The 27,509-nt window shown below is 43.9% G+C and overlaps 2 protein-coding genes and 1 non-coding gene across 9 annotated transcripts; 1 reads left to right on the top strand and 2 right to left on the bottom strand.

The window, feature by feature from the left end:
- Window positions 1-160: 160 nt before the first annotated feature.
- LOC6586580 lies at window positions 161-1,072 on the top strand. Its single transcript, XM_002012155.4, has 2 exons — window positions 161-692; window positions 763-1,072. The coding sequence occupies exons 1-2, from the start codon at window positions 248-250 to the stop codon at window positions 927-929; spliced, it is 612 nt and encodes a 203-aa protein (XP_002012191.1). The 5' UTR covers window positions 161-247; the 3' UTR covers window positions 930-1,072.
- Window positions 1,073-3,899: 2,827 nt separating this feature from the next.
- LOC6586579 (mediator of RNA polymerase II transcription subunit 13) lies at window positions 3,900-27,171 on the bottom strand. 7 transcript variants are annotated; one of them, XM_044010124.1, is made up of 14 exons: window positions 26,942-27,171; window positions 23,454-24,100; window positions 19,884-20,199; window positions 14,781-14,874; window positions 14,630-14,713; window positions 13,924-14,378; window positions 13,265-13,853; window positions 12,264-12,692; window positions 10,869-11,103; window positions 10,076-10,776; window positions 5,109-10,014; window positions 4,909-5,023; window positions 4,722-4,840; window positions 3,900-4,658 (listed from the first exon to the last, which is right to left on the bottom strand). In XM_044010124.1, exons 2-14 carry the CDS (start codon window positions 23,520-23,522, stop codon window positions 4,275-4,277), a joined length of 8,496 nt encoding a protein of 2,831 aa, XP_043866059.1. In that variant the 5' UTR covers window positions 23,523-24,100; window positions 26,942-27,171; the 3' UTR covers window positions 3,900-4,274. The 7 variants fall into 7 exon arrangements, with proteins under 7 accessions (XP_043866059.1, XP_043866063.1, XP_043866061.1 ...); XM_044010128.1 differs by having other exon boundaries at window positions 4,722-4,837; XM_044010126.1 differs by having other exon boundaries at window positions 27,048-27,171.
- LOC116804686 lies at window positions 14,446-14,596 on the bottom strand. Its single transcript, XR_004364696.1, has one exon.
- Window positions 27,172-27,509: the final 338 nt, after the last annotated feature.

Raw genomic sequence — 27,509 nt, 5'->3', positions numbered from 1 at the left:
CGCTGCTGCTGCTGTTTAGGTCTCTCTCTCTGCATGTGAACACGCAACGAAAGGGAAAGCAGCACACAGAAAGAGAGTCAAGAGTTAATGAAATTCTAATTAGAACTCTTCTTCTAACTTATTCCTATTAGAAATGTTACTTTAAACCAGTGTTGAGCACTGTTGAGCTCAAAAAGCGATTTAGACAATACGCAGCACTGTAGTGTGTCATAAAATTGGTCCTCGCCTTTTTTGATTGAGCTTCAAAATGAACACTGACAGGATTGCAAGAGAGTTAAAGAAAATACCACTAGTCCTCCAAAAGGATGCATTACACTGGAATAAGATCATCCTAGAAGGAGTCGACTACATCCAAAGCTATGCGAACATTTGTGCGAAAATCTTTAAGAGGGAATTTAATGTCAAAAAGTCGAATTCCCTACGAAAAATCGGCCAAATCAAACGCCAAACATTGCGAAATATTAGGCAAATTAACAAGAGGCGTAAAGAACTCAAAGAATCGGTAAGACTGCTAAACATCATCCAGAGTCGTACTCAGGTCATGTATGAACGCGTTCGTTACTGGAGCAATGATGAGCTACTGCAAGAGTATGACCTTGAGTCGAGCCTGGCTGCTGGCAACATGCTGGAACTGCTGAGATTCCTAACAGAGCGCTACAACCTCGAATGGGAGGCCTTGGAAATGGTCATACGTAAGTGGCAGCACTCGCCCCAACATTTTCCCACCTCTGTTACGCGACGTTCTTCCACTTTCACTTTCAGGCCACCTCAAAAATGTGGCCAGCATTGACGAGGCCAAAATGCTGGTGCAGATTTGGCTGAACAGCACCCACGCCGAGGGGCAGGAATTCTTGAGCATGCTAGCCGAGCTCTTTCAGCCAACTGAACAGCATCAAGACGCTTCCCAGCAGGACGCAGAATATGACTGAGTCGTTTATCAATCAAGAGTTTATTTAGCAAGTTTTCCGAATAACATCAAAATATTCCACTCAACACAACAATAGCTTTTCACTGTATCCAATTTCCCACTATTTTTGTTCACAATATAAAACCAAACATTTTCATTTTTCAATCATTTCAATTTTTTTTTTTTTTTTTTTTTTTTTTTTTTTTTTTGTTACTGTTTATTGGAAAAATGTGTGTTTCTTCTGTTCTCTGTCTGCACGCCAAAAAACCGTTATTAATTATAAAGAACTTGCAAAAAATTGTTTGTTTTTTTTTGTGGTTTTTGCTTTTTTTGCACATTTAAAATTTGACTCGATCTTTTGCTATTTTTTTTTTTAGTTTTAGTTTTTTTTTTCTCTTTCTCTGTTTGACTCACGCGGTAGCAAAAACAAAACTTAATTTGTAATTTGACTACAACAACATTTTGTTTGTTTTCTTTGTTTTACATTTTGTTTCGTTTGCCCAATATATATTTGCTTGTATATATAATTATTATAATTGTATATATAATATGCAATTCTGTAGCTAATTTTTCTTTCTTAGTTCTTTTTTTTTGTTTTTTTTTTCTTTCTGACATACATTTCCTAATTATGTATATGTATATATAGATGTGTATATACTATATAATGAATGCATGGCGTTTTGTTTTAGAAACAAATTGCAATTGTTTTTCTTTTTTCAATTTTTTTGTTTCTTTTCAAATTTTGTCACGTTTGTGTTTTCTTGAATTTGCAATCGAAATTTGGCCTATGTACACACATACATGCCTACACTGAAATGCATGTGCATGTGTATATGTGTGTGTGTGTGTATGTGTTTGCCGTAAAACTAACCTCGAGGCTAACCTTAACAAATTTTTAAATTAATAATTGCATACTTTTAGGCTAGGGGCTGGGCTAGTAAATGGTTTTCGCTCTTTCTTTCCTTCTTTCTCTCTCTCTCTCTCTCTCTCTCTCTCTTTCTATGTCTCTTTCCTTCGCTTAATGCACTTATGTAATGTTTATATATATTTATTTATTCAAGCCTTAACTAACTTTACAAATTTGTCAAATTTTCTTTTGTTTTTCATTTCATTTTCTTTGTGTTTTCTTAGAAAATTCAACTCTTAAACTGAGTTGAGTTTGTTTTTAAAAAATTCTGTTCCCACCATTGTTTGGTTTTTATTCATATATATATTTTTCTTCTTTTTTGTTTTTTGTTTTATATATATTTATTTATGAATGCTTGTTGTCAATTGTTGCTCTATATATACATATGTGTGTGTTTCTTCAAGTGTGTCTGTGTGCATTACAGTTACAATTATTGCTATGTATATGTATTATGCATATGTGTATGTCGTTAGCCTTCGTCAGACGAGCTGACGAACTCACCACACAGCGTGGTGAACAAATGTGTTGAGTTGAGTTGAGTTGAGTGGCGAACTGAAACCCTTAGCTAGGAAATGTTTTCTTTTTTTCATTTTCTACTGTTTTTTGGAAATTATTGGAAGCGTGTTTGGTTATATGTTTTTTATATATGAAAAATCGCCGCGCTACTTAAGTAACAGAAATACTGTTACTGACTTACTCTTAGTAAATTGTTTATTGCAAAAAAAAAACAAAAGAAATGACCCAAACAAAAGTAATTGCAAATAATTCATGTTTTATTATACACGAAAAAAAATCGAATACTAAACGTAAAAAAAACCAAACTACTTAAAAGTAAAGCGTGTGTGTGTGTGTCTATATGTGTGTGGTATATACTAGAAAACGTCTTTGTAAATGTAGATTTGTTTGTTGTTTCGCTTTGTTATTAAATTATGCTAATTAAAATACACAGGTAAAATTAATTTCATTGTTTAATAATTGTTTTTTTTTTTTTTTCATTTAATGTAAACTTAAGCCTAGCGAAAATCTTTCATTTTTTAAAGTGCAAAATCAATTTGTTTTATTTGTAAGTGAGAGTGTGTATGTGTGTGTTAGTTGAAGAAAGCTTTTTTGTCTATATAAACATATTTATGTTAATTTGTACACAATTTCTTTTTAAGTAATTCATTATTAAACAATTGGCTATGTGAGTGTGTATTTGTTTGTGTGTGTGTGTGTATCTCTGCAGGTGTGTGGGTGTGTGTGAGTGTGCGATGTATAAAAAACAAAACATTTTCCCCTTTCTCTTTGTATAAAACAGTTCCTAACCTCAAAAAACTACTTATTGACTTAAAACCCTTATACCGTATATCCCCCATTCCCCCCACTTAAACCCCATTCATAAATTTCCCTTCTTTCTGCTAACCAGCAACTGCGCTTTGCGTCCAAATATATGTATGTGTGTGTGTGTATAACTGTTATATAAGCATGCACAGTATACGAAAATGTGTCTGTGTGTGTGTTTGCCTGCCTATGTCCGTGTGTGTGTGTGTGGGAGTGTGATTTTTCGCTTTAACATTAAATTGTTTTTATTTCATTATAATAATTTAAACTAATTCTCGCTTTGCACAAAAAATTTACAATTTATTAATTTAATTTAGTTTTAATTAGGTATTTTCTCATTTGTTGTAAGCTACTTTTTGTTGTATAATTATAATTTTTCGGTTTGTTTTTATAATTATTGTTGTTGTTCTTAGTGCTTACGGTGAATTGGTTGTAAATATGTACAAATTTCTTTTTAGCTTACTTACTAAATATTTTGTTTTTTTGTTTTAAATCTTGCGTATTGTATATGATCTATGTATATAATATATATAAATATGCCCCTATGTGTGGTTTTTTGTTGTTTTGTTTTGCTTCTTCTACTTCATCCTCTTTGTTGTTGTATATGTATAAATATTAAACACTAAAACGAACGCCAGCCTAATAAAAAACAATTCTTGCACTATACACAATTTTCAATTAATAAATAGTAATGCTGTTTTCGCTACTCTTCTCTATCTCTCATCATCATCTCTCTCTCTCTCTCTCTCTCTCTCTCTCTCTCTCTCTCTCTCTCTCTCTTGCTCCTTCTCATCATCTCATCATCAATCAACTTTCTTGTCTTTGTTGCACATCCTTTGGGTAGGCTGTAAGGCTGCTGCGGCGGCGGCTTTAATTACAAGGCTCTGTGTTTAACGCTAACTGTGCGCTGCTGTTACAGTTTCTGTTAACATTGCTGTTACGTTTACTTCTGCTGTTACTGGTATATCATTATTTTCATTTGGACTGTTAACTGGCTGGTAGTTGCTTTGTTTTCTTTTGTTACTGTTTTGGATAGTTCGCTATGTTAATGGAAGTACAGCAAACGGAAGCAATCGACTGTTACTGTTACTGTTACGGCTACTGCTAATGTTAATGGTCTGTTATTTCAGATATTTTGCTCTATGCTATGGCCGCCGTTAGATAATACAAGTCCATTAGCGTTTGCACATTGATGGGCAGACAGGACAGACGATCGTGCGTATTGGAATCGAGTGCCAGCCAGGACAACGCATTGTATCCTTCCAGCACAAAGCGTAGCACGTCGGCTGTTAATGTCGAGTCCAACGGATGATCATTGGCCGATTGATGAGCATTGGTCGAGTTGAGTATATCATCGGCTATCTGTATATTAGGCACATGCAAATGCAGCGCGGTCTTTAGGAAGACGGGACACACATCCTCCAGGTGCGGACAGGCGGACCAGAACCAGGCGGGCATCCGGCCCGTAGGCGCTGTCGATACCATGTAACCCACCGAAATGGGCTGCTGGTTGAGGGAGCCCACCTGAAAGACAAATCGAATGTTAATCAAAGATTCAATCATATAACTAAACGCAATCCACAATACCTCCTCGACCTCCTGCGGTGGCGTGCATTTGAAATTGTTGCCTCCAGCGCTTTGCCAGCTGCGGTTGTCCTCCATGCGTCCTGGACTGCCGTGATTCGAGACGCGATCCATGTGAGCTGCTGTGCAAGAGGAACATGCGTGAGACAAGTCACCAAACAAGAATCTATCGATTCCAAACAATACTCACAATCCCAGAAAAGATCGCCAATGTCCGCATCGCTGAAGTCCTCGTTGCCCTCCTCCTCACCAAAGATGAAGTCATCGTCCACCTGAGGCTCGTTCTGGAATTGGCGTGTGAAGGACTGCAATATTAACGAAGAAAGTCAGGTTAGTATTGTTTAATAGACAATCGATAATCGATAACCGATAATCGCTAACATTACTTACCGCACAGACCGCACTGGTGGGAAAGACCAGGATATGCGTACAGGTGACATCCTGCGGCGTCGACAACGGGTTCTGCATGGAGATCTGGGAGAAGCGCTCATCGGGCGTGAACTGATCGGGCATCACGCGAAGCTTGGCATCTGGCTCTAGGGTGACCAGGCAAGCACTTAGAATGGTAGGCGGATACATGAGTGTGCACTGCTTGCACATGTCCTTGAACTGCTTGGAGGCCTTCTGCAGCTGCTGCTTGCTGAGCAGATAGCTCCAGGACTTGAGCTCGCTGTGACCAATCCGGCCGATTCTTCCGATGACCAGTCGCCACATTTGCGACGTCTGCGAGATGAGGCCCATGACGAAGTCCATGAGCTTACGCAGCGCCACATAGCGTGCGGGAGCCTTTCTTCTTCTGGCACGGTTGGGCACATCGATGTTGATGCACACCTTCTCCAGCAGTTCGCCTCGCTCATCCGTCGCGGTGGCCAGCAGCCAGGACTGATCCTCGCTCAGGCAATAATTGCAATACATCACTGAGTAGCGCGTCTCATTCTGGCCATGCATGCTGCCCGCCGCACGGGAGAAGTCCGTCTTGTCGTTCCGCTCGTGCATGGGCGCCAGCACAAATGGAGCGGTGTACATCTTGTAGGGGCGTCGATTCGGCTCATCCTTGGTCTTGAGAAACGCCTCCATGTTGGCCGCCGTGCCAAAGCCCGTCAGACTCTTCACGGGCTGCGCATGCACCAGATGCCTTCGGCACTGCGAGAATATGTTGAGCGCCAAGCACTTGATCTCGTCCGAGAAGCGACGACGGTTGCCACAGGGTCCTAGCTCCATAATGGACTCCAGCGAGATGATCTGGATGTTCATCTGCGCACGGACCGAGTCTGGCACCACCTTTAAGAGCTCCGCATAGCAACGGAGCAGCGCAATCAATGCAAGCCGCTCCAGCTCGAAGCTGTCGGAGGCAAAGGTGAAGGGATTCACCACATACAGCACAATGGCTGAAGGATTAATGTCCTCCAAGGTTTCGCCCATGCCAAGTGGATCGCCCAGCACCAGTGCTGGCTTAGTATCGCCTCCAGCTGCGCCTCCCTTAACATCCGCCTTGCTGTCCTGCTCCTGATTGTTGCTCGTCTGGGTTGCGCCCGATTGTTGTTGCTGCTGCTGCTGCTGCTGTTGCTGCTCGGTGCCCGGCTCCTGCTTGATGACCGGCTGCTCCGGATGCTCTGCAGCTGTTGGGGGCTGAGTTACACCAGCTTTTGTGGAATGACTGCCACTAGGATCTGGCGGATTGAGCAGTGTCTTATCACCAGGCACGCGACTCAGATAAGGCGCCAGCTGATGCATAAAGGCAATGGCGTAACGCCTAATCTGCTCCGCCAGCGGCGCATGGTCCAACGTACGTAGCCAATCGTCTAGCGGGGTCGTGACATCTCTTTCGGATACACCCACCTGGAGGATGCCGTCCCAGCCACGGATGGGCGTATGGCGACCCAGCTTGCACATCTCATACGTGCTGCTCAGCTCACGGAAATAGGTGCGAGTGCTCGCGACGACATGATCATTGTCCGGACAAATGACGACGTAGACCACGTCCCGTGCATAGGAATAGGGCTCCAGCAGAAACTTATCCCAGTAGTGAATGGAATGTGGTGCCACTGATATCCAATCCTTTTCGTAGCCAACCACAACCGAAGGTATGGGCTGTGGTTCACACTGTCCAGAGGCTCGTCCGGCGAGGCGGTGAAATTGCCGCCAGGTCAAGGGACCGCTGACCGTATTGTAGGAGCTGGCATCCTTGGAGCCCGCTGCACCGCCTCGCGACTTGCAGTGGAAGGCGCTTTGCAGCATGGGTTGGATGGCATTCATCGTCCGGACGATCTCCTTGTTGCTGCGGGTGAAGCCCACTGGAAGATAGGGCCACTTGTGTACCGTCAGACGACTGCTGCCCAGGCTCAACAGTTTCTGGCGAAGAGCGGGCGCCGCCTGGAAGGCCATGAGTTGCTGCTGCGACTGTTGTTGTTGCTGGTGCGGGTGATGGGGCTGGTTTGGATGTTGCGGATGATTCTGTTGGCTGCCATGCTGGCCATGTCCATGTCCGAACTCGAGGAGATTCATGTCCAGGCGATGGTTCTCGAACGCAAGACGCGCCTGCTCCAGCGCCAAGCTGACCACATCGTGGGCATCCGTGAACTCCAGGACATTCGCAATGCTGGCCACCGAGGCGCCCAGGCGACGTTGCCTCGACATCCTGCGACGGTGCGCCTGCAGTGCTCGATGCACCGAGCTGCTGGAGCTTTGTATGATGGAGCACTGGTCTAGCAGCAGATCGAATATGGCATGCGCCAGCTGCTCCAGCTGCTGCTGCGTTGTGTTCGTCAGCTTCTCCAGCTCCTTGCCAGAGGAGGCATCCTTGCTGTTGTTATTGTTGTTGTTATTATTATTGTTGTTGTTGTTGGCGCCCTTGCGGCACAGCGACTGGATGAGCGCTAGTAGAGTGGGCTGTTTATTCCTCGCCGGATCGTCCACAATGCCCGTGATCTCCAGCTCATCCTCGTAGAAGAGACCGGCCCGATGCGATAGTCGCCGATTGACCACAGCGCTGAAGCCGCACGTGCACTCCACGGGATCGTCGTCGACGTAGCCTGTTATGTGGGGATTACTGCTGGGCGGTGTACAGGATGCGGAGCCGCTGGAGCCACCATTGGGTCCATGGCCATGGCCATGCACGGAGCCAGCTCCGGACAAAGCAGCAGCCACTGGCGACGAGTCCAGCCCACCGCCAAAGGCACTCAACATGCGTAGACCACCAGCTCCAGCTCCTGCTCCTGCATACTGATTATAAGGCGTGACAGCACCAGCTCCACCTCCTCCTGCTCCACTCGAGCCTCGTTGAGCTGGAAAGGGATTGAAGCTGCTGCCCGGCAGCGGCACATAGACTCCCGAATCCGCGCCACGTATATTCCCGATCTTCTGCGTATCCGCATTGCAGACGCAAACGCTGCTGCTGTCGAAATTGTGATCCCGGAAGACATTCAGTGCCGTGTCGTAGAGCAGGATGTTTACCAGCACAGAGTTCACTTCCGGCAGCTCCTGCAGCAGGCTCACAGCAGCAGCTGCTGCTGCAGCCGTTCCCGATTCCGGTGCACTGCCGCCCGTATACTGCATCATGGCCAGCTTGGAATCGCCCGACATGAGAGCAGCTCCGCCTGCGGCTCCTCCGCTCATCGAGCCGTACACGTGGTGAGGCGTATGCGGATGTCCTGGCGGCTCCTGAGAGCCGTACGGCTTGTTAAGGTACGACGAGGATGTGGACGTGGCCGGACTAGCAGCAGCCAGCTCATACGGATACGGAGGAGGCGGATGCGTGGGCGTCTGTCGCATCGGATGATGCTGCTGCATGGGACTGCTGCGCGGAAATGGCACCACTCCTGGGCCGCCAGGTGAGGGAATGGGCGACATGCCCGCCCGCTGCATCAGCTGCTGCATCGAACTGCCGGGCGGCGCCTGCGGACAGTTGAGTTGATTCAGCAGCAATTGACTGCCGCCGCTGCTCAACGGCTGTGGAACTGTTGAGGGCGAGGGCATCGCTGCATTCATCGGAGTTCGAGGACCAGCCGAAAGCAGGTCGTGCAGCTGTTTGTGCTGCTGCTGTTGCTGCTGCTGGTGTTGCTGTTGCTGCTGCTGTTGTTGCTGGTGTTGCTGCTGCATTTGCTGATGCTGCTGGATGCGCTGCTGCAGCTGCTGATGCTTCTGGTGCTGCTGCTGTTGCTGCTGTGCAGCGGCCGCCTTCGCCAGCGTCGCAGCGCGCGACTTTTGGCTGTGGCTCCAGGTGGGATTGTAGAAGCAATTGGCGGGCAGCTGCAGAGGCGGCAGCGTCTGGCTGGGCAGATTGGTGAGCGGTGCATAGCGCGAGGAGCCAACGAACTTCTCCTGCTGCGGCGGCCTATAGACATAGCTCCAGTCATCAATGGGCTCCTCAACGGGACTGCCCAGCTCCACGCTGTATTCCTGCTTGACCATCTTCAGCATGACTCCGAGGCCGACTGACGTAGCTGTTGCTGCAACTGTTGCCGCCGCCGTTGTGATTGTTGCCGCCGGCACCACCAGCACGCTGCTTGTTGTTGTCGTCGTCGTATCCACACTCAGATCGGTCATGACAACGTCCGTTTGACAGGGACTCAGGTTGAGATGCTGCTGCTCATGCGAGGGCGGCGTGGGAAACATTTTGGTTAGGTCTTCGGCTTGAATGCTGCCCGCACCACTGCTGGCGACGACAGCGGCCACCACAGCGCTCGTCACGGCGGTGCTGCGCTTCAGCTCGTCGATGGTGTTGGTGACAGCGCTGCAGCCGCCATTCGAGGGATTGTTGGAGTCGGGCGGCGTGTGAATCTGCACGCTGCTGCACTCGTCATTCGAGCTCGTCTCGAACAGCTGCTCCAGGTCGTTGAGCGAGGGATTCAGGCCCTCCGCTGTGAACAGATTGCCACCGCCGCTGCCCGCAGTGCTGGTGGATTTGGTTTCCTTGCAGGGCGAGTGCAAGCCTGGCTCCGTCTTGATGTCCAGACAGGGGAAGAAGCTGCTTCCGTCGCCCGCTGCCGATGGAGCTTCACTCTTGACGAGCGCATTGTCCGCCTCATCTGCGCCAGCTGCATTGCCAAAGCCTGCATTCGTGGCTATGCCCACCAGTCCACCGCCTGCGCCTCCTGCTGCCTTCCCACTCTCGCTCGCAGCTCCGAGTGCTGCCACAGAGCCGCCCTCAATGGTGAGCAACGAGCCGTAGACAGATCCCGGTGAGGGCATCAGTGGCTTGAAGTGCGTGTGCCCCTCGTACAGATTCTTGGCATAGCGCGGACGTCGCAGCTTGACCGATTCATTCAGCTTGGGTCGCTTGACGGGCAGATTGTCCCTGTTTAAGAAGTGGGGCACGGATTAGTTATAGCTAAAGTAATGGGCGACATTGCACCTACCAGGACTCTTGATAGCTGAAATCGTAGACCTCTGTAAGCCATTCCTCGTCGTAGACGCTGTCGCCATCCTTGAGCGTCAGCTGTGGCGGTTTGTACAGGTTAAAGAGATTGGTGACAGCTTCCATGGTGCTGGTTGCCATCGACTGCTGCTGTTGCTGCTGCTGCGGCTGCTGCTGTTGTTGTTTTTGCGACTGCTGCTGTTGCTGTTGTTGCTGTTGCTGGGGCGGCAGTTGTTGACTGCCGCGCCCTGTGCCCGGCTCCTGTTTAATCGTCGGCTGCTGCTGCTGCATCTCCAGCTTCTTAACGCTAATCGTGCCACATTGCGCGCCAGATGCAGGTGCAGCTGTTGCTGCTCCTACCGCTGCTCCAGCTCCTGTGCCCGCTCCCGTAGCCGTTCCCGCTCCTGCTGCTGCTCCAGCTGCTGCTCCGCCTGCTGTTGGCGTCGCAGGCTGCTGCTGGGGCACACTGCCGGGCGCATTTAGAGTGGCAGGTGCACCGCCCTGTGACCCGTGGTCCGCGTAAGTGGGAGGCTCCACACTCGGTGTTTGATGTACATAGGGCGAGGCAGTTATGCTCTTACTATCATGCTGATCCGTGGGCGTGGGCGCTGGCGTATTCTTGTCCAGCAGATGATCGATGGGCGTAGGCGGTTGCTGAAGATTCGATACTGATGTGGGCGCATGTGGACTCATGTTGAGCAGCTGCAGTGGTGGAAGAAGAACGTGAATTAGCAATGAACGAAATTTCAAGAGTATTCTATTCAAATTGTGAATCGTTCGTCACTTGGACTCACTTGCTCAGCGGCGGGCGGCACCGATGTGGGCTGCGAGTGCGCCGAATTGGAAAGCGGATGTGGTGATGGAGCTGGCGTTGCGGGTGAACCCACCGAGGAGGAGGCAATCGGTGGCATCGATGATGAATCGCCCACTGAGTTGCGTGAATAAGTTGAAGCGCTGCCCGCTGCGGCTCCTCCATGGCAGGGCGTGGCACTGCTGCCACCGCCGCCTCCTGAAGCGTTGCTGAGATGTCTAAATGTTAATAAAATAAAGAAAAAGGGGGAAATATACAAGAATGAGAATTAAATATTTGTAAATTTATCTTTTAATGCTTATAAGTTAATTTACTATAATTAATTAAAAATTGTTGGCTCAGCCAGGCGCAACATGCTTGTTCCGTTATATACAATATATAAACTAGATAAATCAAAAAAACTACGAATTAATAACTTCACACTAAATCGTAATTCGTTATTAATCGATAACGAACTTTGATATTGGTAAGCAAACAATATATAGGTAAACACCACATCCAAGAGAGAAAAAAAGAGAGCAAGAGCGAGCGCATTTCCAACCAAAATAATATATTAAATTAACAAAAAACAATATAAAACAACATTGCAGCTGCTACTTATTTACATATTTGTTATTTACAGTCATATATGTATATGTATGTAGAGATGATAACGTGTCTGTTTGTAAGTGTGCGTGTAATTGCAACGGCTCTACAGGCAGCTGCAATCGATAGAGCGCACATGCAACGGAAGGAGAGAGCATCGATAACAATTGGCCGTTTGCCGAATTTTCGAATTATCGCTGACAACTCGAATGCCAAATATGTAACTGTAACTTTGTTAACGGTGTGTATGCATGTATGTATGTGTGTGTGTGTCTTTATTTGTTTATTACTTTGCTGCTGTTATTCTTTTAGCTACCCCATTTACCACAAAGTTCAGCAAAAAAAATAAATCCAATTGTTATTTGTTAAATGGTGAATATGCCAACAAGGGTCAAAAATGTACGAATTTATATGCTTTTGTGTGTGTGTGTGTACATATGTATTTGAATTTTAAGTTAATTTAGCATAAAAAGAAAAAGGTAAATAAATAATTGAAAAATAAAACCAAACAACCAAAAAATTCATAAACAAAATTGATGTTAAAAAGTTAACAGAGCGTGTTGCTGTTGTCTTGATGATCAGATAGGAGGAGAACGAGAAAGAGAGCGCATGGAAGTTAACAGAATATAAACAACTTAAGAGAACGTCTGTGTGTGTGTCTGTGAGTATGTGAAATAAAATATATACAGAGCGTATTAACAGTTAAAATCAACCATGGAAAATAAAGAGATTTGGCAATACACATACACACACACTCACGCACACACACACACGTCTGAACAGCGACACAAACCTTTGTTTTGGTATATTGGTGTCTGTTGTTGTTGTTGTAGAGGAAGTAGTGTTGTTGTTGTAGTTAGGTTTAAGCGCTGTCTGAGTATTAAGTAGAGAACGCTGATGAAACGGCACAATTTGTCGCTTGAGGCCGACAGCAGCGTAGGAGGAGTAGTGGGTAGAGGAGTAAGAGGAACTGCAATTGCTGTTCAAGTAACCAACACTGGAACTGGAATGATGAGCCGCCCGTTGATGATGCTGATGTTGTTGGAGTAGCTGAAACGTTGACTTGCTGCTGCTGCTAGCGACACCGATCGCAGCTCGCAGCGCTGGCGAGCCAATGCTGCTACTGCTGCTGCTACTGCCGCTGCTGCTGCTATGCTGGCGTTTGCCGCTGCCAATGCTGACAGTGCTGCTGCTGCCGTTGCCGCTGCTGCTGCATTGTGCGCTGAAATTTGGTGGGTTTTTGTGTTAAACTTTAAACTCAACTCTCGCGAGCTTTAACGCTTCTGCGGTGACTCTCAGTACGATTTTTGCACCTTTCTATTAGATTTCTCTCATATATTTATATTTATAACGATTTTTAGCAGTAAGCGTATTAATATCGACAACACATGCAACGTTGATCGATAAACACACACACACACAAATAACTATTTTGATATTACTATTATTATATATATATCAATGGGGAATTTCTGTGTTCTTCTAAACATGCCTTTGAAGCGTTTTATCTGCATTACATTTGTATGTTTATATTTATATTAATATATACTTGTATGATTCTTAACAAATCTCTCTACTAACAATTTCGCACATACTCCGAAAATGAAAACGTAAACGAAAGAAGAAAAAAAAACAATGCAAAACACTCCACGCAATGTGCAGATGGAGAGAGCGCAAAAGAGCTTAAGTAGTACGAGTGGAACAGGAGTAATAGTAACAGTAACAGTTCAAAAGAGAGAAAGAGAGCGTAACAAGTGGTGAGTTAGTTTTAGAAAGAGAGCGAGACGAACTTACTTGGTGCATATGCAGGGCGCCTTTTGCATGGGATCCACAAAGTTCCACAACTTTTGGCGTTGCTTCTGCTGCTGTTGTTGGATTTGCTGCTGCACCAGCTGCTTGGAATCCGTTTGCTTGCTCTCCTCCTCGTCGGCTGATGCGGCTGCTGCCGCCGCCGCTGCCGCTGCGTCCACATGCAACGTGTTCATTATGCAATCCTGCCAGGCACGTTCCGGCATTTCAATGGCCGCCGATGGGGGTATATGAGTATTATTGGTATTGAAGGTGAAGCCCGATGTGGGCCGCTGATCGTAGTAGGGCTGAAACGTTAGGCGTTCCAGAGCGCTGACCGCTTGCGTTGCCGCCTTACGCGATTCCTTGGCGGCTGCTAACGCCGCTGCTGACGCCGCCATTGGCAGCGCTTGTGCTGCCGCTGCCTGCGTCGCTCCCGCTCCCGTTCCCGTTCCTGTTGCTGCTGCTGCTGCTGTCTGTGGCTCACTGCTTGCGCCGTTTACTTTGCCGTGCAGCTCAGCGAATTCCATTTCTTCCATGTCATCCAGATCCGTGACTAGTACGTAATTTGTGGGATGGTACATCTTATGTCCACCTGGCCAAAGCATATCAGATTAATTATAAGTTAATATATGTACATATATATGAGTGTATTTCCAACTCACCCGATACCACCTCCACGACGGGCGGCACATCCGTGTTGTCCTTATTGCACAGCGGAAAGAACGAGGCCCAGTCCTCGAGTATCTTTTCGGCCATTGGATCGCTCGCCTTGTAGCTATTCCCCGTGAGTATTGCCGCAATGCCAAAGGGCGCCAGCATTACCTTGCGCGCCTGCGTTGGCGTCGCTGTCGACGTCGCCGCCGACTTCTCGCCAGTTCCATTTCCAGTTGCCGTATCCAACAGTGGTGAATTCGCCGGCAGTTGAGCTGTTCCGTTTGCATCCTGGCCACGTGCTCCTGCTGCTCCGCCTCCACTGGCAGCAGCAAATGCAGCCGCTGCCTCGGCTAAGTGCTCCTTGGTCAAAGGACGCACCGCAGGATGCTCGCGCAGATCGATTGACGCGCAGACCGTGTCACCGTGCACGAAGAACGTAAAGGAAAATGACAAATGCTGCGAGCTACAAGAGATAGAGAGGGATGGCATTAGTGAAATTCTCTTAAAATCCTCTTTTAAAATCAAGTCTGGAATGTAGCTGGAAGAACGATGCGACTGCATAAGCTTCAATGTAGTCGCACAGAGTTCCAGTCTGGAAATAGTTTACTCTGGGATGAATGCCTGCAGTTCCAATGGAATACACAACAATCAAAACTGTTTCTGTGAAACATTTCATCCCCTTTTTCGTTGAATATTTATGATTGGATCCCTCACCTGCGCCCAAAGAGACGATCGCTGGAAGTGCAGGGCTGCACGAACCATTTGCCGAAGCGCACAATGTCCTTGGTGAGCACGAATCTGAGAGGAGACAAAGGCAAATTAGTTTTCAAATCTTCCAGAGTATTTCCAATATAGTTTCACTTACCTTTCCATGAGATTGTGCAGTGCCTTGAAGAGCAGCGAGCGGCACTCGTAGGTCAGCTCGCCCTTCCAGGTGCCATTCCAGAGCGATTGATTGGCTGGAAATGGAAAGAAATACAGAAAAAAATCAAAATTAAGAGAAAAATTGTATTTTATTTGTACAAATTGGTTGCAATTTCTAAAATCTATCTCTTTAAAGTGGGTTTCAACACTGTAAAGTCAATATCCCATTCCTGCCAACTTCCATTTCTCTAAGGCAAACAAGTTTATTTACATATTGCGTTCCACTTTCTGATTTTAGTTTGTGGAACATATTCGAAAGGCGGAAAATTACCGCGCGCGTAGCTTTGCTATTTACAAACAAATAATTCGCCATATAAGTATGAATGTGTGTGTTTGTGTGTGACAATATAATAACGCAAAACAATTCAAGCACCAAAAATTTGAGCGTCGCGCGCTTTGAGCATTTGTTGTAAAAGCAATTCTTAATTTGTTATTGTTGTGCGACGCGCGCGCAGCCCAATGACAAAAACAACTCTTTCTCTCTAAAGAGAGGCCGTAAGTGAGCGAGAGAAAGACAGAGACAGAGCAAGTGGTATTCACAGCTATTGCATAGCGACAAGAAATTACGAGAATTTTGTATGTAAATGCAGCAAAAAGGGGAAAGAAAACATGAAAAACATGAAGAAGCAACAAAACGGTCCCCAGCAGGCCCAAAACGCAGCCAGCAGAAGGTAGTAGACAGGCAGGCAAATCAAAAGCGGAAGCGCAAACAAAATGCCACTTAAAACAAAACACAAACACACAAAAAAAAAACTGAAAATCAAAATCAAACGGTACGGAGAGTCGAGTCGACAAGTCGCCTATTTACAATGCGGCTACGAATGAGCGGGAGTGGGGGAATAGTCGAGATTTTTTTGTTTTTGGAAAATTCCAAGCATCTCAAATACATATACACACATACGCACACACACATCCATATTCGCGCTGACACCTACACACACAGCAGCAGCAGCGACTGTCGACTGCGGCGTCAACGTCATTTACACAGCGCAGCATCAACGCCGGTCCACCCTCTGCACTAAACAATAATAAAAAATAAACTCCACGCACACACACACACAAGATAGAAAAAGATAAGAAAAAAAGAATAACCAAAAGAGGCCAGCCAGAGGCGCAGACAAGGCAACACCAACAAATGTTGCAAAGATAATTACGTAAAGGTAAACAACATTATAAATAACAAAACACAACCTAAAGAAAAGAGCGAGCAGCGCGACCCACTCACACTAATACTCGCGCTCGCACTCAAAACTCAAAGAGTGGCATGGCAGGAGGCCGGCGAGTGAGCTGAGCGTGAGCGTGAGAGAGTGAGTGTAAACTGTGTACGAAAAGCAGCGAGTACCGACGTCGCGTCGCGCCGACAGCAAAAACAATGCAGCGGACTGAGGCAGCGGCTTAGGCTGGGCTTTGGAAATTTATGCTGTTGGTAGTTTTGTTGCTGTTGCTGTTGTTTTTGTTTCCACAGCTATTACAAGCCTGCTTGTGGATTTCATTGTTTGCATGTGTGGGTATGTGTACCTTCTTTCAATGAGATCAGCGTAAAATTTTTACCAGAGGGCAATGTACGATTATGTATGAGTGTGTGTGTGAGTGTGTATGTATGTATTTACATGCTAGTTTGGCCCAGCCGGGGTCAAACCGAAAAACAGACACAGTAAAATATTAAAAGCTCAAAACTATAGAGCGCCAGCTAGCGCGACTGTAAGAGTGAGGGGGAGCTAAGAAAAAAAAAATATGCTGCAGCTTTTTTATCTCATCCAATTGAAGCATAACCGGACAGCAGCAAACAAACTGCAAAACATAAAACGAAATTCCCCAAAACCTACAAATCCACAATACAAAATTAAAATTGCCGACCCGCCGCTCGTGGGTCTTCGTCTGCAGGCAACCACGAAACTCATTCCCGGCCATAACAGGAATATGACGACGGCTGCTCAATGCAAATTCCAAGTACACACACACATACAGAGGCAGAGGCAGACATACTATGTATCTGTGTATTTTTGTATTTTTTGTAGCACGTGTGGTTTGTGCACATGTTGCTGCCGACAGCGACTCACGCAGCGCGACAGAGATAGCTATGAAGAGCGCCAAGAGAGCGGGTGAGAGGAGTCCGAAACAGTAGTCTTATGTCTGTATCTGTGAACATGTACTAGATATGCGCAAACATTCGCTGTTGCTGAGTGAGTGAGTGAGTGAAAGAGTGAGTGAGTAAGCGAACGAGACTGTGTTTGGGCAAAAGTGCCGCTAGTTTTGAAGGCATGCACTCGTTCACTCTCCCACACACACACACTCTCACACACTTAACGAAGAAGAGAGCCTTTCGCAGTGTTGTTGTTGTTTGTGCTTGAAACGCTATTTTAGGTTAAAAATTTGCTACCACAGCAAAAGCGAATGAAAATGACGTGCAAACGGGCCAACTATGACAAGCGTGCGAATCACTGTGTGCGTGTGCGTGTGTTTGTGTGTTTGCATTTGTGTGGATAATTACAGTGCCTTGATACGATTCTACTAGCGTACGCCAATTTCACAATCAATTTTATGAGAGCTTTGTTGGAAAGATTGCGTGTGTGAATCGTGCAACAAGCAGCAGGCGGGGCAAATATTTTTGATATGTAATTGTTGTTGTTTGTATAGTTGCATTATTAATCAAGGTCAATAATCTACATATGTGAGTGAGCACACACATTGAAAATTGGTTAAGTACAACAGCAACAGCAACAACAACAACAGGCAGAAACAGTAAGTAAACGGAGAGAATGCAAAATCTTGCAACAATAGCAGCAACAACAACAAAGCGCATTGTAATTAAGCTTAAAAACCAGTTTAAAAACGCGCACAAAAGAGAACCAACGACAAGAGCGCACAATCACTCACACACATACACACGCATACATGCATAAATACTGTGAGCTCATAATTATTAGCCCCAATTGTAGAACGCGCTCACACGAATAACGCAAGCATAAGAGAGAAATAAACATACACACACGCACACACATAGAATGTAAAAACAGCAGCCGCAGCAATGTGACAGCTGTTTAGGGTAAACTGAACGGCAACAAAAACAACAGCAGAAAATAGCAATGACAACAAGTAGCGACACGCTTATCGATATTATCAAATCATGTTTATCGATTTGCAGTCCAAAAGTCAAAGCACTGCCAACGTCGATATTCTTCTAGATAAAACAAATCTTTTTTATAAACAAATCCTCAAACGCAAAAAGAAGAAACTCTCTCAGCGAGGCACTCAATATAGAGGCGCTGACCATGTGTGTACAATGAATGTAGTGACGTCTGTTTTTATGCGGCCCGAAAACAACAAAAGCTTTGGTAAGTTGAACAACAACATCAACTAAGTACAACAATATCAGCAGCGCTACGTTGCCACTTTTCACTGGGCAGCAGCAGGCACGTACATACGACGGACGAAGCGTCTCAGTCTCGTCTCTCTTCATTCATGCTCACTCACTCACACTTACACAGACAAGTGCATTCACACTCGAATCTTTTTTGTTTGTTGTTTGCGGCAAAGTAAAAGGCTATAAAAAGAAAAGAGAATTCCCACACACACACCCATACGTCGAGGCAATGTAATGTCAATGCAATTAGTCAATGTCCTTGTCAACAAAAACAAAAAGCAACATTAACAACAACAACTCTCCACTCGGCGTCGGGGTCAACAACAATTTCACCACACACACATTCATCTCGTACGCCGGCGTCGCTACAACAGCGGCAACTTCGAGATATCAACAACTAACTGTAAAAGTCAAGTGACCGACAATATGACGTCGAGCAATCAAAAGTGGGTTGCTCTGCTAACTACATTACGACTAAGTTTAACGTTTAACGTTGACGTATGTTTTGGGAATGGAATTTGCCACTAGAGCGAGACGGGCAGCAAGTTTAAAGAGATAGCCTGATAATTTGTGGTTGCAGATAGCGATTTGGATGGCTGTGTGTAAGCATGAGGCAAAAATTAAATAAACATAGTAGCCGCACACCGCACTACTGATAAGAGGCGACACAACGACAGCAAGAGAAGCAGCAAAAGCACCAACAGAAGCTCAGCAGCAAACCGAGGCCGTTATTGTTTTTGACTGCGAAGGAACCAACCCCCGAATCATAGCTGCAGAACTGCCGAGGCGGCTGTAGCGAATACCAAGAGAGCGCAAGCGAGAGCGAAAAGATGTAAAGAGCGGGAATGTGAGAGAGCTTAATGGAGCGTCAGCAAATAGGAGAGTAGGAGAGTGCGAGTGTGAGCGTGTGAGTGTGTGAGCGCGCCCACCACACCAGAGAGCGAATTCAACGAAACAAAAACATTGCAAATGACACAGGTGACGTTCAACGCGTGGGCTGACCGCACAGCGTTGTAGGCGAACAAAGGGAGGGGGAGAGAGAAAGATGAAGGAGAAGACTACGTTGTTCTGCTGGCGTTGCTGCTGCTGCTGCTGCTGCTGATGATGACAGACGAGCAACGCGCCATGTGAATAATGTTGGAGAAATACATATACAACGCACAAACACATTCGCAATATGATTTGATATACGCGAGTGCGCGCATGCATGCCTATGTGTGTGTATATATAAATGTGTGTGTATTGTTTTGGTTTTCTCATGGGTACAACAAATTTTTAGCCTGCTGCACGCGCTGTGGCCTTGAGGTTTTATTAAATTTCATAAAAAGCTCATAATGTAACGGACGTTCTCAACATATTGCTTTGCATTATTTATGTGTGTTACCATAAACAGACACACATAAATATGTACATATACATACATACATTCTTACAGACATTTGTAAATATTCATGTAACTGTTCTGCCTGACTGATTAATGATCAAAGCAAAAACCGTTAGAGAATATGATGGTGAGTTTTGTTTATGTAATTCACCACAGAAAAGGAGAGTTGGAAGTTGCGAAATTTCATTAACTGGAAGTGGAATATGAAGAGCTCATTGGAGATATCTATATAATATCAAAGGTACTTCGTCTCACATATTTTCTATAAGTTTCATTTCCATTTGACTTAGACTTACCCGCTATTTTAAGTAGATCCGCATCGACCAACTCCGACAGATCTGGCTCCTCGCCATACCAGAAGATCCACAGCTCCTTGGCAGCTGCAAGCGATAGGGGCGGGTGCACAGTGGTCGATGTGGTAATCTCAAAGTTTAAGGCATTCGGATCGGAGTTGTCCTGCTTGGTGGATTGCACGCGCCGCCACACGCACAACATATCCGCCTGCATGCATCGTGAATAGGAGCGCAGAATTGGATCGTCCAAAGGATCGCTCGACGCATTCGGACGTTCGCCATTAACGAACTTTCTCCATTTAATTCCACACAAATCAGTCTGTAAAGAGAGAGAGACAGAGAAAGAGAGAGGATGAGTGTTGGTAAGTTTTATTATCATTATTATCATCGATTGCTTCATTAGAATAAATAATATGTATCGAGAGAGATAAGCGTCATGAAGATAGAGATAAAGATACAAACATATTTAAGTATACTCAACAACACCAACACAGCCACGCATACATATGTATATTATGTGACACAATCGATAGGTTGGTCAAGTGTTTGCATTGTTCAAGTAGCTGCCTCTATCTCTGCAACTGTTACAGGAGCTATTTGATAAGCTGAACTCATTCTGATTTCGGCCAGAACAGAACAGCTGTTTAGACCTTTGTTAGCAATGCGACAGCTGCTTTTGAATAGTTGCCCAGAAACATCAGTTCTATTTAAAAGCTTATCTCCAAGAAATTATCTCAAAAATCTATTAACATTTCTCCAACTAAGTACTTATACCATGGAAAAAAAAAAAAAAAAAAACAGCTGATTCAAACCGTTACACATCGAATTAAATTTAATAGATCATTTAAACAAAGTACTGGGAAAGTGTGTTTTATAGTGGCGAAAGTTTCTTAAAATTTTATAATTGTATTATAATTTTACAAATTAAAATTTATATAATATACATGTATGCTGGTATTTTTAATATGCATCATTTTTATTTGTTTTATCTATTACAATATTATTTTCTATAAACATCCCTAACAACTTTTTTGTAATTCTCATAATAAATCAAATAAAAATAATAACAATAAAATAAATTTATTATGTATATTTGAACACTACATATTTTCCAAACAAAACGCAATTCATTATAGATAACTATATGTAGAGTACAAATTTTATTAAACTAAATCTGTTTTTACTTCTGCTCAACATTAGAGTTCGTTATATCGCTTGCTTACTGTATTTAAACGTATGCATTTCAACTAACCCAACTCCCACGTTTTGTTTACAAAACCCACACACATACACACACACAATAATTTCCATTAGTCGCACCACAGAAAAAAGCTGTGAAAACATCTGTAACTGTGTGTGGCTCTGTCTGTGGCAGTGTTGCAAAATGCCGCACAACATTCCATTGCTGCTGCACTTGTAACAAAAAAGAAGAATAAGAAAAAACGAAAGGCTTAAAGCAAAGCGCAACAAAACAAGAGAGAAGAGCTCAAAGCAGAAGACGCTGAATAAAAGAAAACCTAAGCGATAAAAAAAATAACAACAAAAATGGGAAAGAAAAAACTACGAATGAAAGAAAGAAAAAAAACTGGCTAGGGTCGTGTCTTTGGCTCGTCATTGGCGGCTTCCGTTGCGAGTTTTGTAGCTTTGGAACAAGTTGTCGTAGTTGCTGTTGCTGCTGCTGCGCTGTTGTAGCAAGCACAAATCAATGGCCAAAGGCAGTAGCAGCAGCAGCAGAAGCAGAAGAGAGCGTCAAGCACAACAGCACAAAAAACCGAATTCGAAAGACTGCGCACACACAAACACACACAAATACAAACACGCAAAACATGGCCAAATAACTGCACCTCACATACACACACGAACGCACACACTTGCACTCACGCAGACAGAGCAGAGCAGCCGCAACAATAACAACGCAAGCAAAAGGTATTCCCCAAACCACGAATGGCTGCCGAGCGCCGATAACGTCGACGAGCGTCGCCCCCAGCACTAACAAAAACAACAAAAACGACTATAGCAACAGCAACAACAGTTCGTTGCGTTCCATATTCTTCCTTTTTGATTTTCGTATTTTATATTTCGTTTTGAGCATCGCAATTTGTGTTTTCATTTTTCGCTCTCGTTTTTACGCCATTCGCTACAATAATCTTGTTTTTTTTTTTTTTTTTCTTTCCTTTTGACTCATGCATTTTGTTTCTTTAATATCCTAAGCCCAACATAGTCTGTCTTCTGCTGTTTTCAACATTGTCATTAGTAGAAGCAAACAGCAGAAAACAACAATTCACGTTCAGGTCGCTGTCTTTTATCTGCCGACGTCAGCGGCGTCTCGGTGCACACACACACACACACACAACACAAACACACGCAACACTTGCACACGAGTATCTTTGCAATTTTCATGCTCAATCGGCAATACAAGCAAACATTTATTCAGTGTGCTCTCTGCATGCGCTGGCGGCTACGCTGCTTGCGCTCGTTTTTCGACGCCTGTGGGCCATATATTATAGTGGCCTCTCTCTCACACACTCGCATATGCACGCACGCACGCTTTTTACTGTATGCGTGTGTGTGTGTGTTATCATTCTGACACGCTTTGCTAGTGTTTGTTCACGCGCGCGTGCCTCCCAAGTTCAAGCTGACTTGTTCACTTTTTTCTTAATTCATTTTTTTTTTTCTGGTCTCTCTCTTTAAATGGGTCTGTTGCCTAGCAGACTCACACTCTCGCTAACTCGCACGCTCTCGTTGGACATTTTTACTCGCTCAGAGAAAGTTTTGCGCGTTTGTTATTGTTTCGTTATTTCGTACATCGTTCGTTGGCGCGTCGGCCTCTCTGTCGCGCTTGTTGTCTGCTGCTGCTTCTTAAGGCGCCGTAGGTTGATGGCAGGCGTATGCAGCACGTTGACTTGTCTACGTCGACGTCGGCGTCAACGTCGCAGTCGATTTTGCCGTTAACATCGCGCTCAGGCGTCCATTTGAGCTTTTCCTTAGCATTTAGTTGTATACATTTTACTGTTTCTGTTTCTATGCTTGTTGTTGTCTTGTCTTTGAGCAAGATTCATTAAAGAAATATGCCACTGGCTGCGCGCAACTTGTGTGAAAAAGAAACGGCGCGACCCGGCGGCCAACTAGACGCCGAAGAAGAACCTGTTATGACCGGACAATGTTGTCGCATGTAGTACACACGCACACACACACAGATACATTGTGATTGTGTGCTGCTGCCTTTTCATTTCTTTTCTTTGACTTGTTTTGTATCTATGCATAGTTCCGCTTTTGTGTGATTTTTTAGGTGAAAGAAAATAACGTTACAGAGTCCGAGCAAAGAGAGAGCGAGAGCGAGGAAGGTAGAACACGCAACCATACTTAATCAATGGCCATTGCCAATGATTATCGATAAGCAGCTGGCGATCGGAGCGCGCGTGGGCGCCCAACTATCCAACCTGAAACGCCCTGTGCTGCATTTGTCACTGACCTAGATCTAACGGAAATGGCAAAATGGAACTAGATTGTGCGACAGAGACGGGACACCTTACTTGCTGTTCTTTTTTGTTTTTGTTTTTTCTTTACACTTACCAAGGCATAAAAGTTTGTATGGCAATCCTCCAAACTTGCGCCGTTTGTCTGATGATTTTGATGCGTCATAGTTCTTGGCTTATTATATTTGCACAACAGCAGCACCTCATTTTCTCAAGATGTAGATTTTTTATGTACACACACATATATAGTAATTAATATATGTTTAGTATTTTGTAGCTGCAGTTGTTGTTGTTGCACATTTGTTTTGATTGGATATTTGTTGCTTTGAATTTTTTACTTTTTTCTGTTGTATTGATTCTTCTTATATGACAATAGATACAGTGAGAGAGCAAGAGAGACACACACACACAGGCACAGACACAGACACGTACACAGAGACACAAATTGCGTTGCTTTTGAGTGAATTTTTTTTCATTTATTCTTCTTGTATTTGTATTTTATTTTTGCTGTTGATTTGCAGCTGTTGCAGTTTGCAGCTACTTTGAATTTTTGGTGTTTAATAGCAGAACGAAAATTGATTATGCACGTATTTTGATTATTTTAATAATTAAGAATTCTTTTTATGTATTTTCTATCTATTTTTAATGCACTTGGCACACACACACATATTGCGGCACATTTTCACTTCGTTGTTTTGTTGTGTGTGTGTATATATTATTATTATTATTATTTACGACGCTGCACTGTAAGAGAGAAGTGAAGATTATTGTCATTTCTATTATTATTGTTGTTGTTGTTGAATATTTCGTTTTCGTTTATGCGCGCGCTTCCGAAGCCGAAACACGTTCAGTTAAATCAATTTCGAAATCAGCAACAACATCCCAGTCAAGTTTACTGTAAAGCGAGAGAGAGACTTGGCTTTCGGAGAATTGCACTCACAAAACACACTCATATTCACTCACACTTCCACATTCGCATTTACGCTGGCACACGACAATAAAAAACAATTTTGTATTTTTAACGTTTTAGTCTTATTGTTTTTTATTGAGACTACTGCTACTACTGCTGCTTCTACTTATTTGTTGCTCTCTCACAAATACACGCGCACATTTGCGGCAATTACAAGGGTGGACGGCCGCAGCAGCACACGTCCATCTACTAATGCTCCAACTCTGTCGCTCTCTCACTTCATGGAGCTGAACCACTGTCCATTCATTCGACACTGAGCGCAAGACGAAAGCGAATGAGAGACTCGACGCACACACACACACACACACGCACATGCACACAAACCAAATTGACTTTTTCAAGGCGCGCAGTCGACGTGACGAGAACGACGACTGGGGTGCTTCTTAGTGTGTGTATGTCTGTAGTTGTATCAGCGAGAGAGCAAACGAGTCACACTTATGCATGCATACATATAAACACCGACGCACGACGATGAAAGTCGTTGAGTTTTCGTTAATCGTTGATGTAGACAAAAAAAAGGAAAGAAAACGAAAAAACTAAAATAGGTAGTTTTTTTAGCTACAGTTTATACAAATTGAGTAAATATGTAAGATATATATCTTTTGCAAATATATTCTAAATGCGTCGTTTATAAATGTCTGCACATAACGGTGTTTCGACACTGTTGCAAATCTTGCCAATTGTGCATTTTCAAATTCATTTTTCTGTATACATTTTTTTCGTATTTCGATTTTTCACAATATAAAGTTGTAAGTTATTTGCGGTTTGCGTGTTGCGACTCGCTCTCTGTCTCTTTCTCTCACTCACTCACAGTCTTTGTGTGTGGAACAGAGGCAAGAAGCAGCAGCAGATGAGTAATAGTAAATTGTAATGAGTTTGTGCTTAAAAAGAAACTCACACACACACAATATCACATGCACGCACACACACACATGCACACGTACACAGAGCATTGACAGCGATGGGAGACTTGATTGAATTTATTGCTAATCTTTTTTGTATCGAACTTGCACCTTGCACTGCCTTCTGCGCCGCATTAAATACATATTATTTTTAATTTATTACTCAATATACACATATGTAGCCGAACGTATATATTTATAAATATATGTATATAAGTGCGTTTTTCTCGCTTTTCGCACAACACCAAATGACGAGTCAGAAAATTTAAAACCGACTGCGAGACCGTTTCTGCTTCTGCTGCTGGTAGCTGGCAACGACAACGACGACGCGACATCGCCACACACAATGGAAATTTTGCTCGTCTAGCTTTGCTTTTGGTTTTGAGTAGTTGCTAAAACAGAGAGAGAGAGAGCAACAGCTACGGGCCAAAGCAGCGAGTAGCGAGAATGGAAACGAGCAACAGCAGCAATAGCAGCAGCCCACTCAAAAGCAGATTTGTGAGCTCTCTCTTTTAACGAATAGCGGCGTTTTGCTCATTTTGCAAGTGAGCGGGATCGAGGGCCAGAGCGAGAGAGTACACACCGCACGGCCAAACAAGTTTGTTTTCTTATATACATATGTATATATCTGTGTGTGTGTATGTTTGTCATACGGACGCTCATTCTCTCTCTCTCGCTACGTCTCACTGTCTCTTTTGTGCATCGCCCTCTGCTAGTGAATGCTGCCTGGTTAGGGATGCAACTTTTTTTTGTTTGAAAACCGGAGAATAAACCAGATCGATTTGCTCAACTATGGCGCAGACAAAATGGCCAGTCGTACATTTTGGCAAACGGCAACCATGCCCACAATGTATCTGTTGTGGGAGCGAGTGTCAGCGATCTAATGCACTGGCTTCAAAACATAAGCCAAATATGTATATATTTAAAAGAATCAGAATTCAAATCTGTTGACTTCATGTTTTGTGCACTACACAACACTAAACACACACACACACACATACCTCGACTTATATATGAACATATATGCATATAGAGTGCGAAACGTGATACATAGACAGCATTCCTCTCGCATTCACACGCACACACACAACACTGTCCGTGGTGAACGCACCTATGTGTGTATGTCATACACACACACACGCATGCATATACAAACGTAGCAGTGACGCGAGCAACCACTTTCGTAGGTTTTCTTTCGAATGTGTGGTACACATCTTTTTTATATATTATTTGTTTAAATTTACGAAGTAGCCGTTTTATGTTTTTGACTTGTACATTTTCTAAGTAATATTTATATATATTTTTTTACATAGATACCACCGCTTTTATGTTCCCTTCGTTTGCATACATATATATTTATATATATGTCCTGACACACACGCATGAAAAATACACTCAACTACTCAAACTCGCTCACATACACACTCACAAAATGATCCCCTTTCCAGCGGCAAGCATTCCAATTATTAATGCCATTGCGGAAATATTTAAAATGCAGTTACATACGTACATAACGTACATTGAATGTAATTATGCTAAATTGTTAAATGGTTGCACTGTTATTTATATGTATTATCTTAATATGCTTCACTCTCATGGCCTTGTCTCTTTCTCGCACGACACATATAAGTGCATATGTATGCGGATGTACATATGTATGTATATGTATATATTTTCGCATTTCTTTGGCTTTGACTCTTTTTTATCATTTACATTTCTTATACTCTGTGCCACTTTCTATTCTCATTTTGTTTTATGAAACATGCACTTCTTAAATTTAACCGGCACTATATATTCCGCTTGCGTATCTTGCACGTACATACTTGGCGGTTTTTGCAGTAATTTTAAATTTAATTAAAATCCACGGAGCAAAAAATGTTCCAGCAAACTGCCGTTTTCTTCGCGTTTCTACGTCCAAACGTCGCGACGGAGTGTTGGCAAGCGCTTTGGAATAAGCGTTGCATTTGGTTGAGCAATTCAGCTGTTCGCAAGAGCCAAGTACGCAGCTCACTCAAGCTGTTCGGATGAGATGCTGTAAATTACATGTTTTAATTAAAAATTCCATTGAAATGATAATTTAATTAAATATATGATGGAAGGAACATATAAGTAATTAAATCATCAAATCTTCAGTCAATAATGACACTTGTTTGACAACAAGCTGTCATTGCATAAGTATCGATAATAGCTGTTGCAAAACGAAAATTAATTGAATCTATAAATGTGTTATTTGAAGCTTAAAATTATAAATTCTAATACTTGAAGATACATATACTAAAAA

The sequence above is a fragment of the Drosophila mojavensis genome, unplaced genomic scaffold (genome assembly GCF_018153725.1).
Source record: "Drosophila mojavensis isolate 15081-1352.22 unplaced genomic scaffold, ASM1815372v1 contig_74, whole genome shotgun sequence".
Taxonomy (NCBI): domain Eukaryota; kingdom Metazoa; phylum Arthropoda; class Insecta; order Diptera; family Drosophilidae; genus Drosophila; species Drosophila mojavensis.
This window is presented reverse-complemented; position numbering and strand designations above follow the sequence as displayed.